The following is a 12,475-nucleotide window of genomic DNA, read 5'->3' as shown; positions in this document are numbered from 1 at the left end:
ATGTCACGCCAAAAGTGGGGACTCCCGTGTGCAGTCACATCCAGGAGACAAAGTTCCAACAGCATGGCCTACCTGGCACGGTCTCCTTGTTCGGCGTCATTTTCTTCCCCACCTCAAAACCAGCCAGAGAGCCAGGTGCCGGAGCCATCATCGGAGGACACCTATCCTCGTGTACCTGCTGTTTGTTCCGGCCCATGGCTGGCAGCCTCTCGGGACTCTGAGGGGGTTTTCTCCTCTCCTGCTCTCTGTCTCCATCTTTTTCCACTTAAGCACAGAGCTAAGTGGTCACTTTCTGTGTGTCCTCGGTTTGGCGTTTCTTTGCCTCAAAAGGACCTCCCCCCACAGAAATCATGCTGAAGCCTGTCTCCTGGAGACAAGCATCAGCAAGTATCCCTACCTGGAGCAAGCAAGCAAGCATGTGTCCCGGGTCTCTGGAAACAAGATGTCCTCTTGGCTATCCAAGTGACAAAACTGCCCCAAGGCCACCAGTGGCTGCATCCAGAGGTGAAGGGTATTGTGGGCTGGGTCAGGGTTTCCCAAGATAAATCTGCTTGGATGTGAGCTCATGCTGTGGTCCAAGCTTCCTGTGTGTGTGTGTCAAACCTCAGAGTCTCCCCAGCAATACAAAGAAAAGGACTGCTGTTGGGAGCAGCGAGACCCCAGATCCTGAATTTCTTCTAAACAACTTGTTTTACCCTGATCTGAGTGCCTACAGCTGTTCTGAGCACGAGACCTTCAGGAGTTCCTGATGGCAGGAGAGTGGTTTCTGGTGGGTTTGGCTGGGGCGTGGCTATCTCTATATAATCTGCCCCTGAACACAATAAAGGGGGCATTCTTGGGGCTTTGGGTACCAGCAATTGAAGGTCTGTGTGTCGGTCTGTCTCTGCGTCTGTATTCTCAACCTCCGGCCCCCTTTCCCAAAGCTAGCAAACTGGGTAATAACACACCAAGCGCAGATACGGGGGCGCGGTGCGTGGCAGACTGCAATCCTGGGCCTGATCTTGGCTGGAGGGCACCGGCCTCCAGTCCAGCAGGTTCAGCCACAGCAGCCCCCACCTGACCAGTGTGCCAGGCCCTTTGCCAGCAGTTTAATGAAGGTGAGACCCCAACCAAGATATAGACCACAGGTTCCCACAGAGGAATCACCTGTGGCCCACAGGTGCCTCTCTTTCACCCCAGGCCCCTGACATCCCAGCTTTCCCAGCTAGAGGAAAGATCCTAAGCATCTTGCAGTCTGGACCTCACCTTCCTGGGTAGCATGGGACCCTACAAAGGCAAGGACAAGACTCTGCCCTACTCCACTGCCAGGAGCAGATAGCATCACTGACGAGAGAAACACATGTAGCTTTCACTGAGAGGCTCTTGGTGAGCACAGGCCACATCAAGACCGGCAGGCATTTGTTTCAGGATGGAAACCTAAATCCCAGTTCCTACAAGTACAAGGAAATCTGAAACTCGGGGTGTCCCAGGGCTCAGGCTCACCTGCTTCTCTCTCCCATGCCATGTGGGCATGCCTCTGATTCTCACAGTGGGAACCATAACTGGCTTTGCAACTGACCAGGTTCTCTCCCTGCTGGCCCAGGTCCCCACAGCAGCTCACGCCTTCATAGCCGCTACACAACTGCACCGTGCCACATGGACCCACAGAGGCAAGGCCCTGGCTGAAGAGAAAGGCCCACCAGGACCTCAGACCCAAGCCCCTAGACCAGTCTCTCCCTGAAGATGTACCCTTCCTTTAAAAATGGCTCATTCCAGGGCAGTGGGTACTTTCCTCCGGCTCAGGAAAAGGTCACAGCCTGTGCTTGGAGAAGTTGGTATTCATGATGACATGCGTAACAACAACAACAAAAATCACTCACGCAGTTAATTATGGTGCAACTGGGAAGGGCAGGAACAATTAGCCACGTGTCTATTTTGAGAGTGCCGAGCAGCTAATGACATTTATGGCTCGGCAACTGCTCTAGCTGGGAAAGACAATGGGGGCACACTCCTACAACCAGCCTACTGGGACGCAGCCACAGGATCCCTGTCCCAGCTCCAAGGCACAGGACTTGTTGGCCTAGAGGTAGGGTCAGGGAAAATAACCTGTAAAATCCGACTCAGGCCTTTTTCTGAACACTGCAACCCTTTACTATAGCTCCTCATGTTATGAGGACCCCTGGCCATTAAACCATTTCATTGCTACCTCATGAACTGTAATTTTGCTGCTGTTATGAATCATAAATATCCAATATGCAATCCCCCATGGGCGAGGGTCGCAATCCACATATTGAAAACCACTGACCTAAGGGTTTGGCTAGGTTGTCTCAAATCTGGCCTGACAAGTTTTGGGATCACCTGGGGGACAGGCTTCTGCACGCCTGCAAGTGGTACTCTTGATTTCAGAGACCCCGTAGTGAGTGGCATCCATTCCACAGGTTCCACGGGTGGATCCGCAGTCCATCCTGGCCTGTGTAGTGGAGAAGGGGAGTGGATCAGTAGCAGGCTTCCAGTCTGCTTCCTGACTGCTCTGCCGCCTTAGTTCCTGCCACAACAGGCTGGACCTTTGAACCCTTTCTCCTTCGTTACTTCTGTCAGAGGTATTGAAAGGGGCCCGAGACAACTCCTGCCCGGCTGCCGGCTAAGTGTCAAGTGGCCTCAGGAACCCAGCTCTAGAGTTTTCTGGTGCCAACACCACCACTGCAGGACCATCTCACCTGGGCACAGACCTAAGTCTTTGGACACAGCAGGAAAAGCAAGGGAGTGAAAGCCTAGTCAACCACACTCACAGGGAGTCAGCACCCTTTCCGTAGTCAATTGCAGGCCAGGAAGGTGAGAAACAAGAGCAGAGAAGCCACAGGAATCTTACCCCACAAATTCACTGTCCCTCTCAATGTTTCAGTCTCTCAACGTTCAACACTGGAGGTGCTGTGTGTTGAACGGTGTCCCTCCCAAAGGTTATGGGGCATCTGGATTTGGAGATGGAGTCTTTGATATGGTCATCAAGCTAGCATGATGTTGCTTGGGGACCCTTGACCTAACGAGACTGGTGTTCTGACAGAAAGCTCTACAGACCCATGCCAGGAGTGCTCAAAGGGGAAGGCAGAGAGAAGGTGTTGCTCCTGCATGCCCAGGACCACCACAGAAAACCTGGAAGGCAAACCCTTACCACCTGGACCTCAGGCCTCCAGCCATCCAGTCAGGACCTGAGAATATTTTTGTGCATGGCCCCTGGTCTGTGGCCTTCATTAGGACAGCTGTAGGAGATCAGGACATCAGTGATGTCAATGAAGGTGGAGTCTTCAGGTAAGCCTACCCACCTGCCAGGAGTAGAGGCTCCAGTTACACTGACTAGGGGGCTAGGAGGCATGGCTCACTGTGACCACCAAATACACCAGAGTGACAGAAACTCCATCCCTCTCCCGTTTATACCAGGTGAGACCATCTGGTCACCTACAGCCAGGCTTACTAGGGTATCCATCTATCCTATACACCCGACCCCCACCCCATATGGTCTACAGGATAAGGCCTAAAATGCAAACAGCACAGCTCCTCTGTATCTTCTGGGTGGACAGAACGGAGAACTGGCCCTACCTCCAGCCCCCTGGGCCTGCCCTCACAGTTAAGCCCAGATTCAGTCGGACCAGAGAGCAGTCTTGAAAGCATTATCAGAGACTCTCAAAAACTGGAAAAACAGGCACAACAAATACAGATAAATTTGTTTTTAATAAAGGAGTTAATTTTCTTTCAATCCTATATAAAACAATAGCAATTAAAAACTTCATTTTTGAAAGTAAAATATTTACATATGAACAAGTAACTGTGCAAAATTTACATGAAAAAATGGAAAGACGGGATTTCCTAAAAGATAAAATGAAAGGTGTAACAGTTCTCAGGTGTTGGTAAAAAATACTGATCAGCGTTCCGCTCACACGTGCGAATTAAAGTCTAACATGAGAATCCACACGGAGAAAGCCAAAGTATTTACAGTCATAAAAGTACTATCAATAGACAATTTAATACAATAACCTCTGAAAATATAAAGAACCAATTAGTATATTTGTAATAAAAAAATAGGTACAAAGAAGGGCTTTGCTCTGGACGCCTGTAAGGTTGGCCACAGCTTGCATACAGTCTCTTAGCAAAATAATTATAGTTTACATAGCCATTTTATGTTATGTGCCAAAAATTATGTACAATTACCGACAAAATACACCAACCATTTCCAACACTTGATCCACACTGAGAAACAGTCTGTTGTTGATTCTTCTCAATTCTGATTTATTTCATCTAAGTTTTCACTCTGAGCTAAAAACACAGTGCAAGTAAAATATATTTATGCTGAAAAGGTTCTCGCTTCCTTCCACTTTACAGCTTCAAAACTGCAGCAAATAAAATGTATTTGTACAGGTGCTGCACCCCAGCCTCCACTAGCAGAAATGCAACCCTGCTTGGAGGCTGTGTCCTGGGGAATTTCGCGTAGAAGGGCGGTAAGGGACGGGGTGGGTGGGTGGGGGTGATAAATAGTCTAAAAATCAGTTTGCTTCGCCAACTGACTGCTACAACAGTAACGTGAGTGAAATGAGGTCACCGGCTGCAGACGTACACCCAGTGGGTGAGTCAGAGTGAACTGAACCAAGACGCACACAGGATGAGCAACTGCTAATTATTTGCTAAGCGCTTCCATCAGTCTTTAAATATGGCTTGTTTGGCAAGAAGGCCACTCAGTCGAGGATGAGCTTGGGTCAGCTGTCCTGTAAGAGCATCCACAGGCCTGTATTCTCTCTGCTGCAGACATGGTTCTGCCGCGCTGAAGAGCTGACTTAGAAACAGGAGTATAAAACTGCTCCACTGTAAAGGGTGGCTGTTTTTAAACAATATCCCGTTTGCTTGTTACAAAAAGGCGTAATCTGCAAATATATAAAAAAGTCCGCAGGCATCCCATCAGAAACACCGGCTGGCTCATCCTGTTACTTAAGGAATGCTTTGTAGAGCAACAGTGAATGGCTTGTCTCACGCTCGTTTTCTAAACAAAATATGAGGTCCCTGAGGTTGACCCGCGTGATTCTTTGCCGTGTGAACTGTCTGGGGGTTCCCACACCGGAGCTGCCTGGGACCGCTGCGCCTGGGCCTGAGCCCTGGTGACAAGAAAGAAGAAGACAGATGCATTAGTGGCTGTAGAACAGTTAGGAGGGAGGTGAGACTGAAGAATCCCCTAAATACCTCAGGTCCCTATTCTGAAGAAAACAGGCACAGCACAGCACCCTTCCGTCCTAGGGCTGGAGCTGAGCTGCTAGGAAAACCCTAACTAGGGCAGAGGCCCCCATTCCCCGTTCTACCACATACTCAGGATGCCACCCTCCAACGCCCCCAGAGTGAATCCTGGGGGGAGGAAAGGCAGGAGCAGGGGCTCCCTCCCAGAGGCTCTGAGAAACACAGACCCCAGTTTCTGTATCACCATAGCAATGCCCAGAGGCTCAGGTGAGGGGACCAAAGCTCACACTTGATGCCACACCTGGGACTGTGCCATCCCTGCTTGGCTGACAGAGGCACTAGGCCTGGATGCTTGGGCTGGGCGGGCTGGTGGTCAGCTGGAGAGGCCAACTGCTCAGCGGTCACGTTGGTGATCCACAGCCAGGGAAGGGGTCCCTTTGCAGACACCTAGCCCCTAGGCCACCAACTATCCAGTGAGCCGACCCCAGTTCCTTCCTGCTCAGACATGTGGGTGCACTAGGGCTGACTTTCAGCCACTAGGCAGTGGTGTCCAGCAGTTTGTTCTATCACTGCCTCCGTCTGACCCCTGCTGGGCTCAAACCATAAGATCCCAGTGGGCAGCTTTTCTCTTCTTCACAGCAGAGAACCAGGCGGGCGTCTTTCTGGCTGAACTGCTCCTGCACATCCAAGAATACGTGCTGCAGTGGCAGCATCGCTGCATCTCCACTGCGAAGCTAAAGAAACTCAAGTATCACATTCCACCCATGTGGCCACAGAGGCCCAGGCACTAGGTGGCAGTCACAGGAAGCAGGCAGGCTAGGTGAAAGCATGCCTGTATGACCTGGTCTTCATGCACATGTCAGTCAACTGAAGATACTGGAGTTTTCCTCAGGAGCTGGGAAGCCACCACTGTCCATCTTTGGTCCCAGCCGCCACCATCATCCTGGTATCCATATCCTTTTGGGTGGACAATCTCCTTGGATTTTGGTGCCAGTAACAGCCCCCAAGCAGTGTTTCGTCATGAGATTAGTGGAGCCTCTTACAGGCCACAGCAAACATGAGCAGTTGGTAAGAATGAGGAAAACAATCCATCTCCCCAAAGCCACCTCAGGTTGCAGTCGGGCAAGCAGGCCCATAAATTTCCTTCAAAGGGGGTCTTGATGATCTGGAAAGAGCTACAGGCCAGTTTCTGGGAAGAAAGCCAGTAAGAAGAAGTATCTGTAACAGGAGTAGCAAAAGGAGGGGCTGCTGAGATCGGTAGAGTCCACAGGTCCTAAAAGCCGGTTGCAAGTTGAAATCCAAAATGTCTCATTTCCAGATGTGAGTTCCACTCTCGTTGTACTTGCTATACCTGATCCAAATCGCCCTGACTATAGACCCAAGAGAGAAACTCGGGCGATGACGGTGTGGTGCCCAGGCCCACAGAGACCCTGCCTGGGCAGCAGGATGTGTCAGTGGCCAGTGTCCAAGCTGTATTTCATGCCTCTGCTTTCAGGAGCAACAGCCAACACCAAGGCTGGGATGAGGGGGAAGCACTCATATCAGGTACAATAGTTAAGAAGTGCTAAAAGTCAGAAATTGAGACAAACAGGATCAAATCGGTGCCCCAAACTTTCTGACGAGCCAATGTTGACAGTGATGAGGCTCAGACAGCTTCATGTAGTCACAACCAACCTGGGCCTCCAGCCTGGTACATCTGTTACTGCTGGACCCAATCAACCTGAGGGGTCAGCAATCAGATGACAATACAATACAAATTCTAGGGGCCTTGTGTTCTAGGGGCCTTCTTTATTAGCAATACTGTGGGATTTGGGTTATAAAATCAGAGGCACAGAACACTGGATGCTATAGCCATTTCTGAGCAAGTACAGGGCTGACCACAGCAAAGAAGAGTCAAACCCTCAGCCTCAGGACTGCGACCAGCTGACCTGAGTGAGAAGACAGTGTGGCACCCAAGCATATCCAAAACCCTCAAGGGCTATGGGAGTACACACAGGTCATCTGGCCTGGAGTTGCAGAGGCCCCTGGGGAGGCTTAGCTGAAGTACAGGGAGGGAGTGGATATATTCCTGGCCTCGGGGCTGGAAGCTTCTGTTCAGAGCCCTGTACAGGGACTGACAGAAACAAGGCATGTTCCAGCGCCACAGAAAAGCTGAAACCTTAACATAGTTAACTTCGGTTCAAAGAACTCTCTGATGTGTTTCAAGAGTAGACATGGAGACAGACAAGACGGGCGTGTACATGGGCATACACGCACCCGCGTGCGCACACGCACAGCAGCCATGCCAGGGAAACCCTCCCTGTACTGCTGTGACTACCCACCTAGCCTACCCAAGGCTATTGAAAGGACTAAATGTGTGTAATCTCAGCTATCTAACTTGCTCTATTATGGCCGGACTGCTATAGGGTTAGGGTCTGTGCAGCAAAAAGTAGTTCTGTGTCCCAAGGAAAGTGCTGGGCTCCCCACGGCTGCAGGGCTACCATACTGCAATCTGATTTTTCATCAAAGAGTCCCACTCCAGCAACAGACTGGAGTTCTGTACCCCAAACAGTGTGAGGGTTCCTCGGAAGACCCTAAAGCCATAAGATAACTGTCTCCTCATGAGCTAGACAATGGTAGGTCATCAGAGCAGCACGTAGGAGAGCAGCCTACCCGGTACCAGACGAGCCCAACTCACCTGCAAAACTTCTGAAGAACAGTAATAAACACCCCAAAATTCCCTAAGAAATGACATCACTTCTAAGAGGCTCAGCGCCAGGACCACCCCCTTCACCCACCCCAGCACAAAGCTCTAATGAAGCCCTCAGAGAAATTGCCCCCACACAGAGTCAGGGGTATTAGAAGAGAGGATCCCACCCCAGGGCATGACCACACTCCAATAAGGTTGCTCCTGACAGGTAGAGACACGCACGAGACTGGAGAACAGGAAGGAACCTAGGATATATGTCCAGGTAGTCCAAACTCAGGCAGTGAGGAAGGATCCCTTGTAAGGCTTTATAGGTCCTCAGATGGCAAAACAGAACCTTCCACACATGAAGGGAAGGGGAAGAAACAGGGAAAGTTCAGGGTCTGCAAAAAGGTTCTCAGAGTCAGCAGACACTGACATGGCACAGGCTAGACAGAGTTCCCAATACTGCCAGGAGAGGGTGCCATCACCCCACGAGTAACGTAACACCAGGGGCCGTATGTGGGACATACAGCACAGTCACAGACCAGCTTCTGGTCAAGCTGAGGAGATCAAGGGCAGCACCGTGCCTACGAGCAATGAGTAACAGGCCCCAGAGGCTCAGAAATCAGAAGCACCCATCTCACAGAGAGGAGAGACAAAAATCACCTCAGGAAGGAGAGACCAACATGAACACAATAAAGAATGCTAAGCAAGTCCAGGAAAAGGAGAAAGAAAATCAGAAAAGAGAAGGAAAAAAAGAGTGGCAAGGGTCAGAAAAGCAGTCAAAGAAAGTGCTGGCACTATATAAGCAGAAAGATCAAGGCTTGCAGCACAGTGAGGGCCCCAGAGCAAGAGCACCATGGCACCTGTCAGCAGCAGCAAGAAGCACAGCTGAGTTGGAGAGGCTGGCTTCATGACACACAGAAAAACTATGCCAAGACAGAGGTTTAGTTAGCCTCTAGCTAAGTAGGGAACAGCTACCAGGAGGCCAATCTCACAGGACAAGGGAGAAAGGGAGGCAGAAAGTGTGAAGAGAAGATACCATTGCATCAAAGAAACAGCTATGGGACCAGGAACATTTAAACTGTTCAAGGACAAAAACAACCACAAGAACACAAACATAAACCTGCCTTACCATCAATAACCTTCACAAAGAAGACAAGTGTAAACATGAACCCTGGCTATCCCAACACGTGGGTGGTGAAGGATCATGAACTCAAGGTCAGCCTGGACCAGAGCCAAGTGGCTAAATCCAAAAACTGTAAAGAAATCAGGAACAGTGGCACATGTCTTTAATCCCAGCATTCAGGAGACAGAGACAGGTAATCTGTGTGAGTTTGAGGCCAGCCCGGTCTACGTGGTGATTAACAGGACAGCCAGAGCTACACAGTGAGACCACCACAATAATAATAAAGATAAAAGAAAAAATTAAAAATGTACGTGTGGGGGAGCTGGAGAGATGGCTCAGAGGTTAAGAGCACTGACTGCTCTTCCTAGAGGTTCTGAGTTCAATTCCCAGCAACCACATGGTGGCTCACAACCACCTGTAATGAGATCTGGTGCCCTCTTCTGGCCCGCAGGCATACATGCATTCAGAACACTGTATACATAATTAATAAATAAATCTTTAAAAAAAAAATGTTCGTGTGGTGGTTTGCATGAAAATGTGCCCCATAGGCCCATAGAGAGAGACACTATAGGGGGTGTGGCCTTGTTGGAAGTGTGTCACTGAGAATGGACTTGGAGGTTTCAGGTTGAATCCCAATATGTGTCTCTGGGTTTTTATTAATCACGCCTCAGGTCAAGTGGCACCACAATGGTTCAGTCCCTCTTCAGGATTAAGGACAGAGTCCATTAAGACTCATCTTAAAATAGTGAAAAGCCACATACAGAGGTATTGTTTTGTGCTGTGCTGTGGTGTTAGTGTTAGTTTGGAAGAACTGGCCCACCTCTACACAGAACCTTAACTGAGTGGCTGCTGAAACAAGAATCCAGCCCACACTCTTCAGGGAAAACCACGGACCCTCCTCATATCTGAACCAGGACGCCCAGCACTCAGGCAACAGTCTTGACATGCAGTGAAACAGGGAAGTGGTCCACACTGAGAGAGAGCAGTGAGGAGAAACTGAGGCTGGGAGGGAAGCTTCAATACGCACGTTCAAAGACTTAGGAGGGATGCAGCCATTATCCAGACTTCCACATCTGCCACACAACGAGATAGGAACTTTCAAAGAACCAACACATCAATGGGTCTCAACCTTTCTTTTTTTTTTTAAATATTTATTTATTTATTATATATACAATATTCTGTCTGTATGCCTGCAGGCAAGAAGAGGGCACCAGATCTCATTACAGATGGTTGTGAGCCACCATGTGGTTGCTGGGAAGTGAACTCAGGACCTTTGGAAGAGCAGGCAATGCTCTTAACCTCTGAGCCATCTCTCCAGCCCAGGTCTCAACCTTTCTAATACAACAACTCTTTAATACAGTTCCTCATGCTGTGGTGACCACCCCACCATAAAGTCCTTTCCTTGCTGCTTCATAACATGAACTGTAATGTGAATGCCTGTTTTCTGATGGTCTTTTGGGGTTGCAGCACACAGGATGAGAACTGCTATATGTGCTGAACTAAGTTACATTGGTAAATGAGAACTTCACTGGAAATTAACAACCAACACGGGCTGGCAGAATCCCCATCAGGTCAAGGAACATGACCCAATCTGAAGGGCAAGAAGAAAAGGAACAAAGGCCATACCAGAGTGTAGTGCATGTGTAAAGGAACAAAGGCCATACCAGAGTGTAGTGCGTGTGTAACAGGAGCAGAGATGCATCAAAGAAACAACGGCCCAGGTGTGCCAAACGCACTCTTAAAGCGGAGATCCACATGTGGATCTGAGCAGCTCAACAAATGGAATGGGCTGAACGCCCAGACTTAAACTAACAAAGAAAACCTCGTAGAGAAAGGTCCAGAGTCACAGCAGTCTTCAGGTAAACTGACACAACACCCACTAGCACCTAGAGCTTTGCAGCCAGTGACTGGCTCACAGGTGAGCATGAAGTAAACACCAGCAGACAGGTGGGCCAGAAGAGCACACCAGCCCAGCCAGCCTCCAATCCCCCAGGACTAGTGATGCAGACCCTGGATCCTTCATAGGAGAAAGGACAGCAGTGAGGACAACCAAGAATAGATACCAAGATAGAGGGAGGCTACTACTCTTCCTAAATTCAAATGACAATAGTTTAATGGAAAATTAGGGTGAAAGCTAAGACACTCCACCTTTGGGCTCAGGAAAACAGGTGACACCTTCTCTAAGTCACATGAACTGCAGGTCACCTCACACTGGTCTGAGTTCTGCCCCATGCTTTTCAGAAGTTGGTCTGAACCTCATCAGAGACAACATGTGAACACGTGTTTTAGCTCATGTGACTTGCAAAAATAAGGTGACTTGAATGTCAGGTTTCTATAATGCAAAACAAAGACCAGGAGCTCTGCTGGCTACCAAGGAGGGGACTCTAAAGCACCCTCCCAGGCCCTCAGCCCTCAGCCCCATGTTCCTCCTGCTGTACCTCTGCTCCCGATCCAGACCCGGTACAGTCCACTTTCCTCTTCTTCCGGGGCCCGATCGCTGCTAACGCAGTGAGGTTGGCATCTCGCTGTCGCATCTGTGCCAGCTCCTGTTGCTGCATCTTCATGTTAGGAAGGAAACAAGAACTATTGTTGCTTCAGAGTTCTTAATACAGATCAGCAACAGTTATCAAGAACTTTCTCAAGTTTCCTAAGTCACAACTTCTTTAAAGTTTAGGTTTTTCAAACTAAGAACATGTCTGTAACCAAAAATATTAAGACTTTTTAAAAACAGCAGCTTACCTGGAAATGCTCAGAAAATGAGAAGAACAAGTTGAAGGGGCCTAACCCTCACTTCTAGAGAAGTCACCATGAAATCTCCAGCCAGTGCCAACTGCACAGGAAAAGCCTGTGATGGCACCAGTCACCTGAGAGCAACAAACGCCCTTAACTACTCTCTTTCTTGCTGCACGGGCACTGAAGAATCCGTAGCTGAGAAGCTCACCTCTTTTGCTTTCTGCTTCAACCTTAACTGCTCTGGGTCTTCCTGTCTGGATCGAGACTGTGTGAGAGAGAGGAAAGGAAGAGTCATGCCTTCCATAAGCAACACTGAAGCGATACTACCATAGTCACCCAACAATAGCATCTAGTCAGAGTTCCTGATAATTTTATAAATGTTTATATCCAAAAGATGAAAATTTAAGTTACACACCATGAAAAACAGTCATCATTGTAGTGGTATTTCGTTTGTATTTCAATTAATAAAGTTTGCCTGAGGATCAGAAAAGTAAAACAGTCCCACTGGTCATCAGCCTTACACACCAGGCAGTGGTGACACACACCTTTAATCCCAGTAGCCACACTAGTTGCCATAGAAACTAGGCAGTGCATGCCTTTAATCCCAGCATTAGAGAGGAATATAAAACAGGAGGAGACAGCTCACAGTCTCATTCTCAGATTCCTGGAGGCAGGACCACCATTTCAGACTAAAGTAGAGGTGAGAGCCAGTGGCTGCTGTTTTGCTTTTCTGGTGGGTTTTTTTTTTTTTT

General features: G+C 49.0%; 1 protein-coding gene across 1 annotated transcript in view; it reads right to left on the bottom strand.

The window, feature by feature from the left end:
• Positions 1 to 3,693: 3,693 nt before the first annotated feature.
• The window catches only part of Taf4 (TATA-box binding protein associated factor 4), a 61,595-nt gene continuing 52,813 nt past the window's right edge, over positions 3,694 to 12,475 (bottom strand). Inside the window, exons 15-17 of the mRNA XM_005362760.2 lie at positions 11,932 to 11,988; positions 11,429 to 11,548; positions 3,694 to 5,117 (exon numbers count right to left, since the gene is read on the bottom strand). Of these exons, the coding sequence (XP_005362817.2) occupies positions 4,950 to 5,117; positions 11,429 to 11,548; positions 11,932 to 11,988 (345 nt within the window). The 3' untranslated portion in view covers positions 3,694 to 4,949. The remainder of the gene's footprint in view (positions 5,118 to 11,428; positions 11,549 to 11,931; positions 11,989 to 12,475) is intronic.

Source organism: Microtus ochrogaster, linkage group LG8, assembly GCF_000317375.1.
Source record: "Microtus ochrogaster isolate Prairie Vole_2 linkage group LG8, MicOch1.0, whole genome shotgun sequence".
Taxonomy (NCBI): Eukaryota; Metazoa; Chordata; class Mammalia; order Rodentia; family Cricetidae; genus Microtus; species Microtus ochrogaster.
The sequence above is the reverse complement of the archived record's forward strand: the minus strand, read 5'-3'. Positions and strand labels throughout refer to the sequence as shown.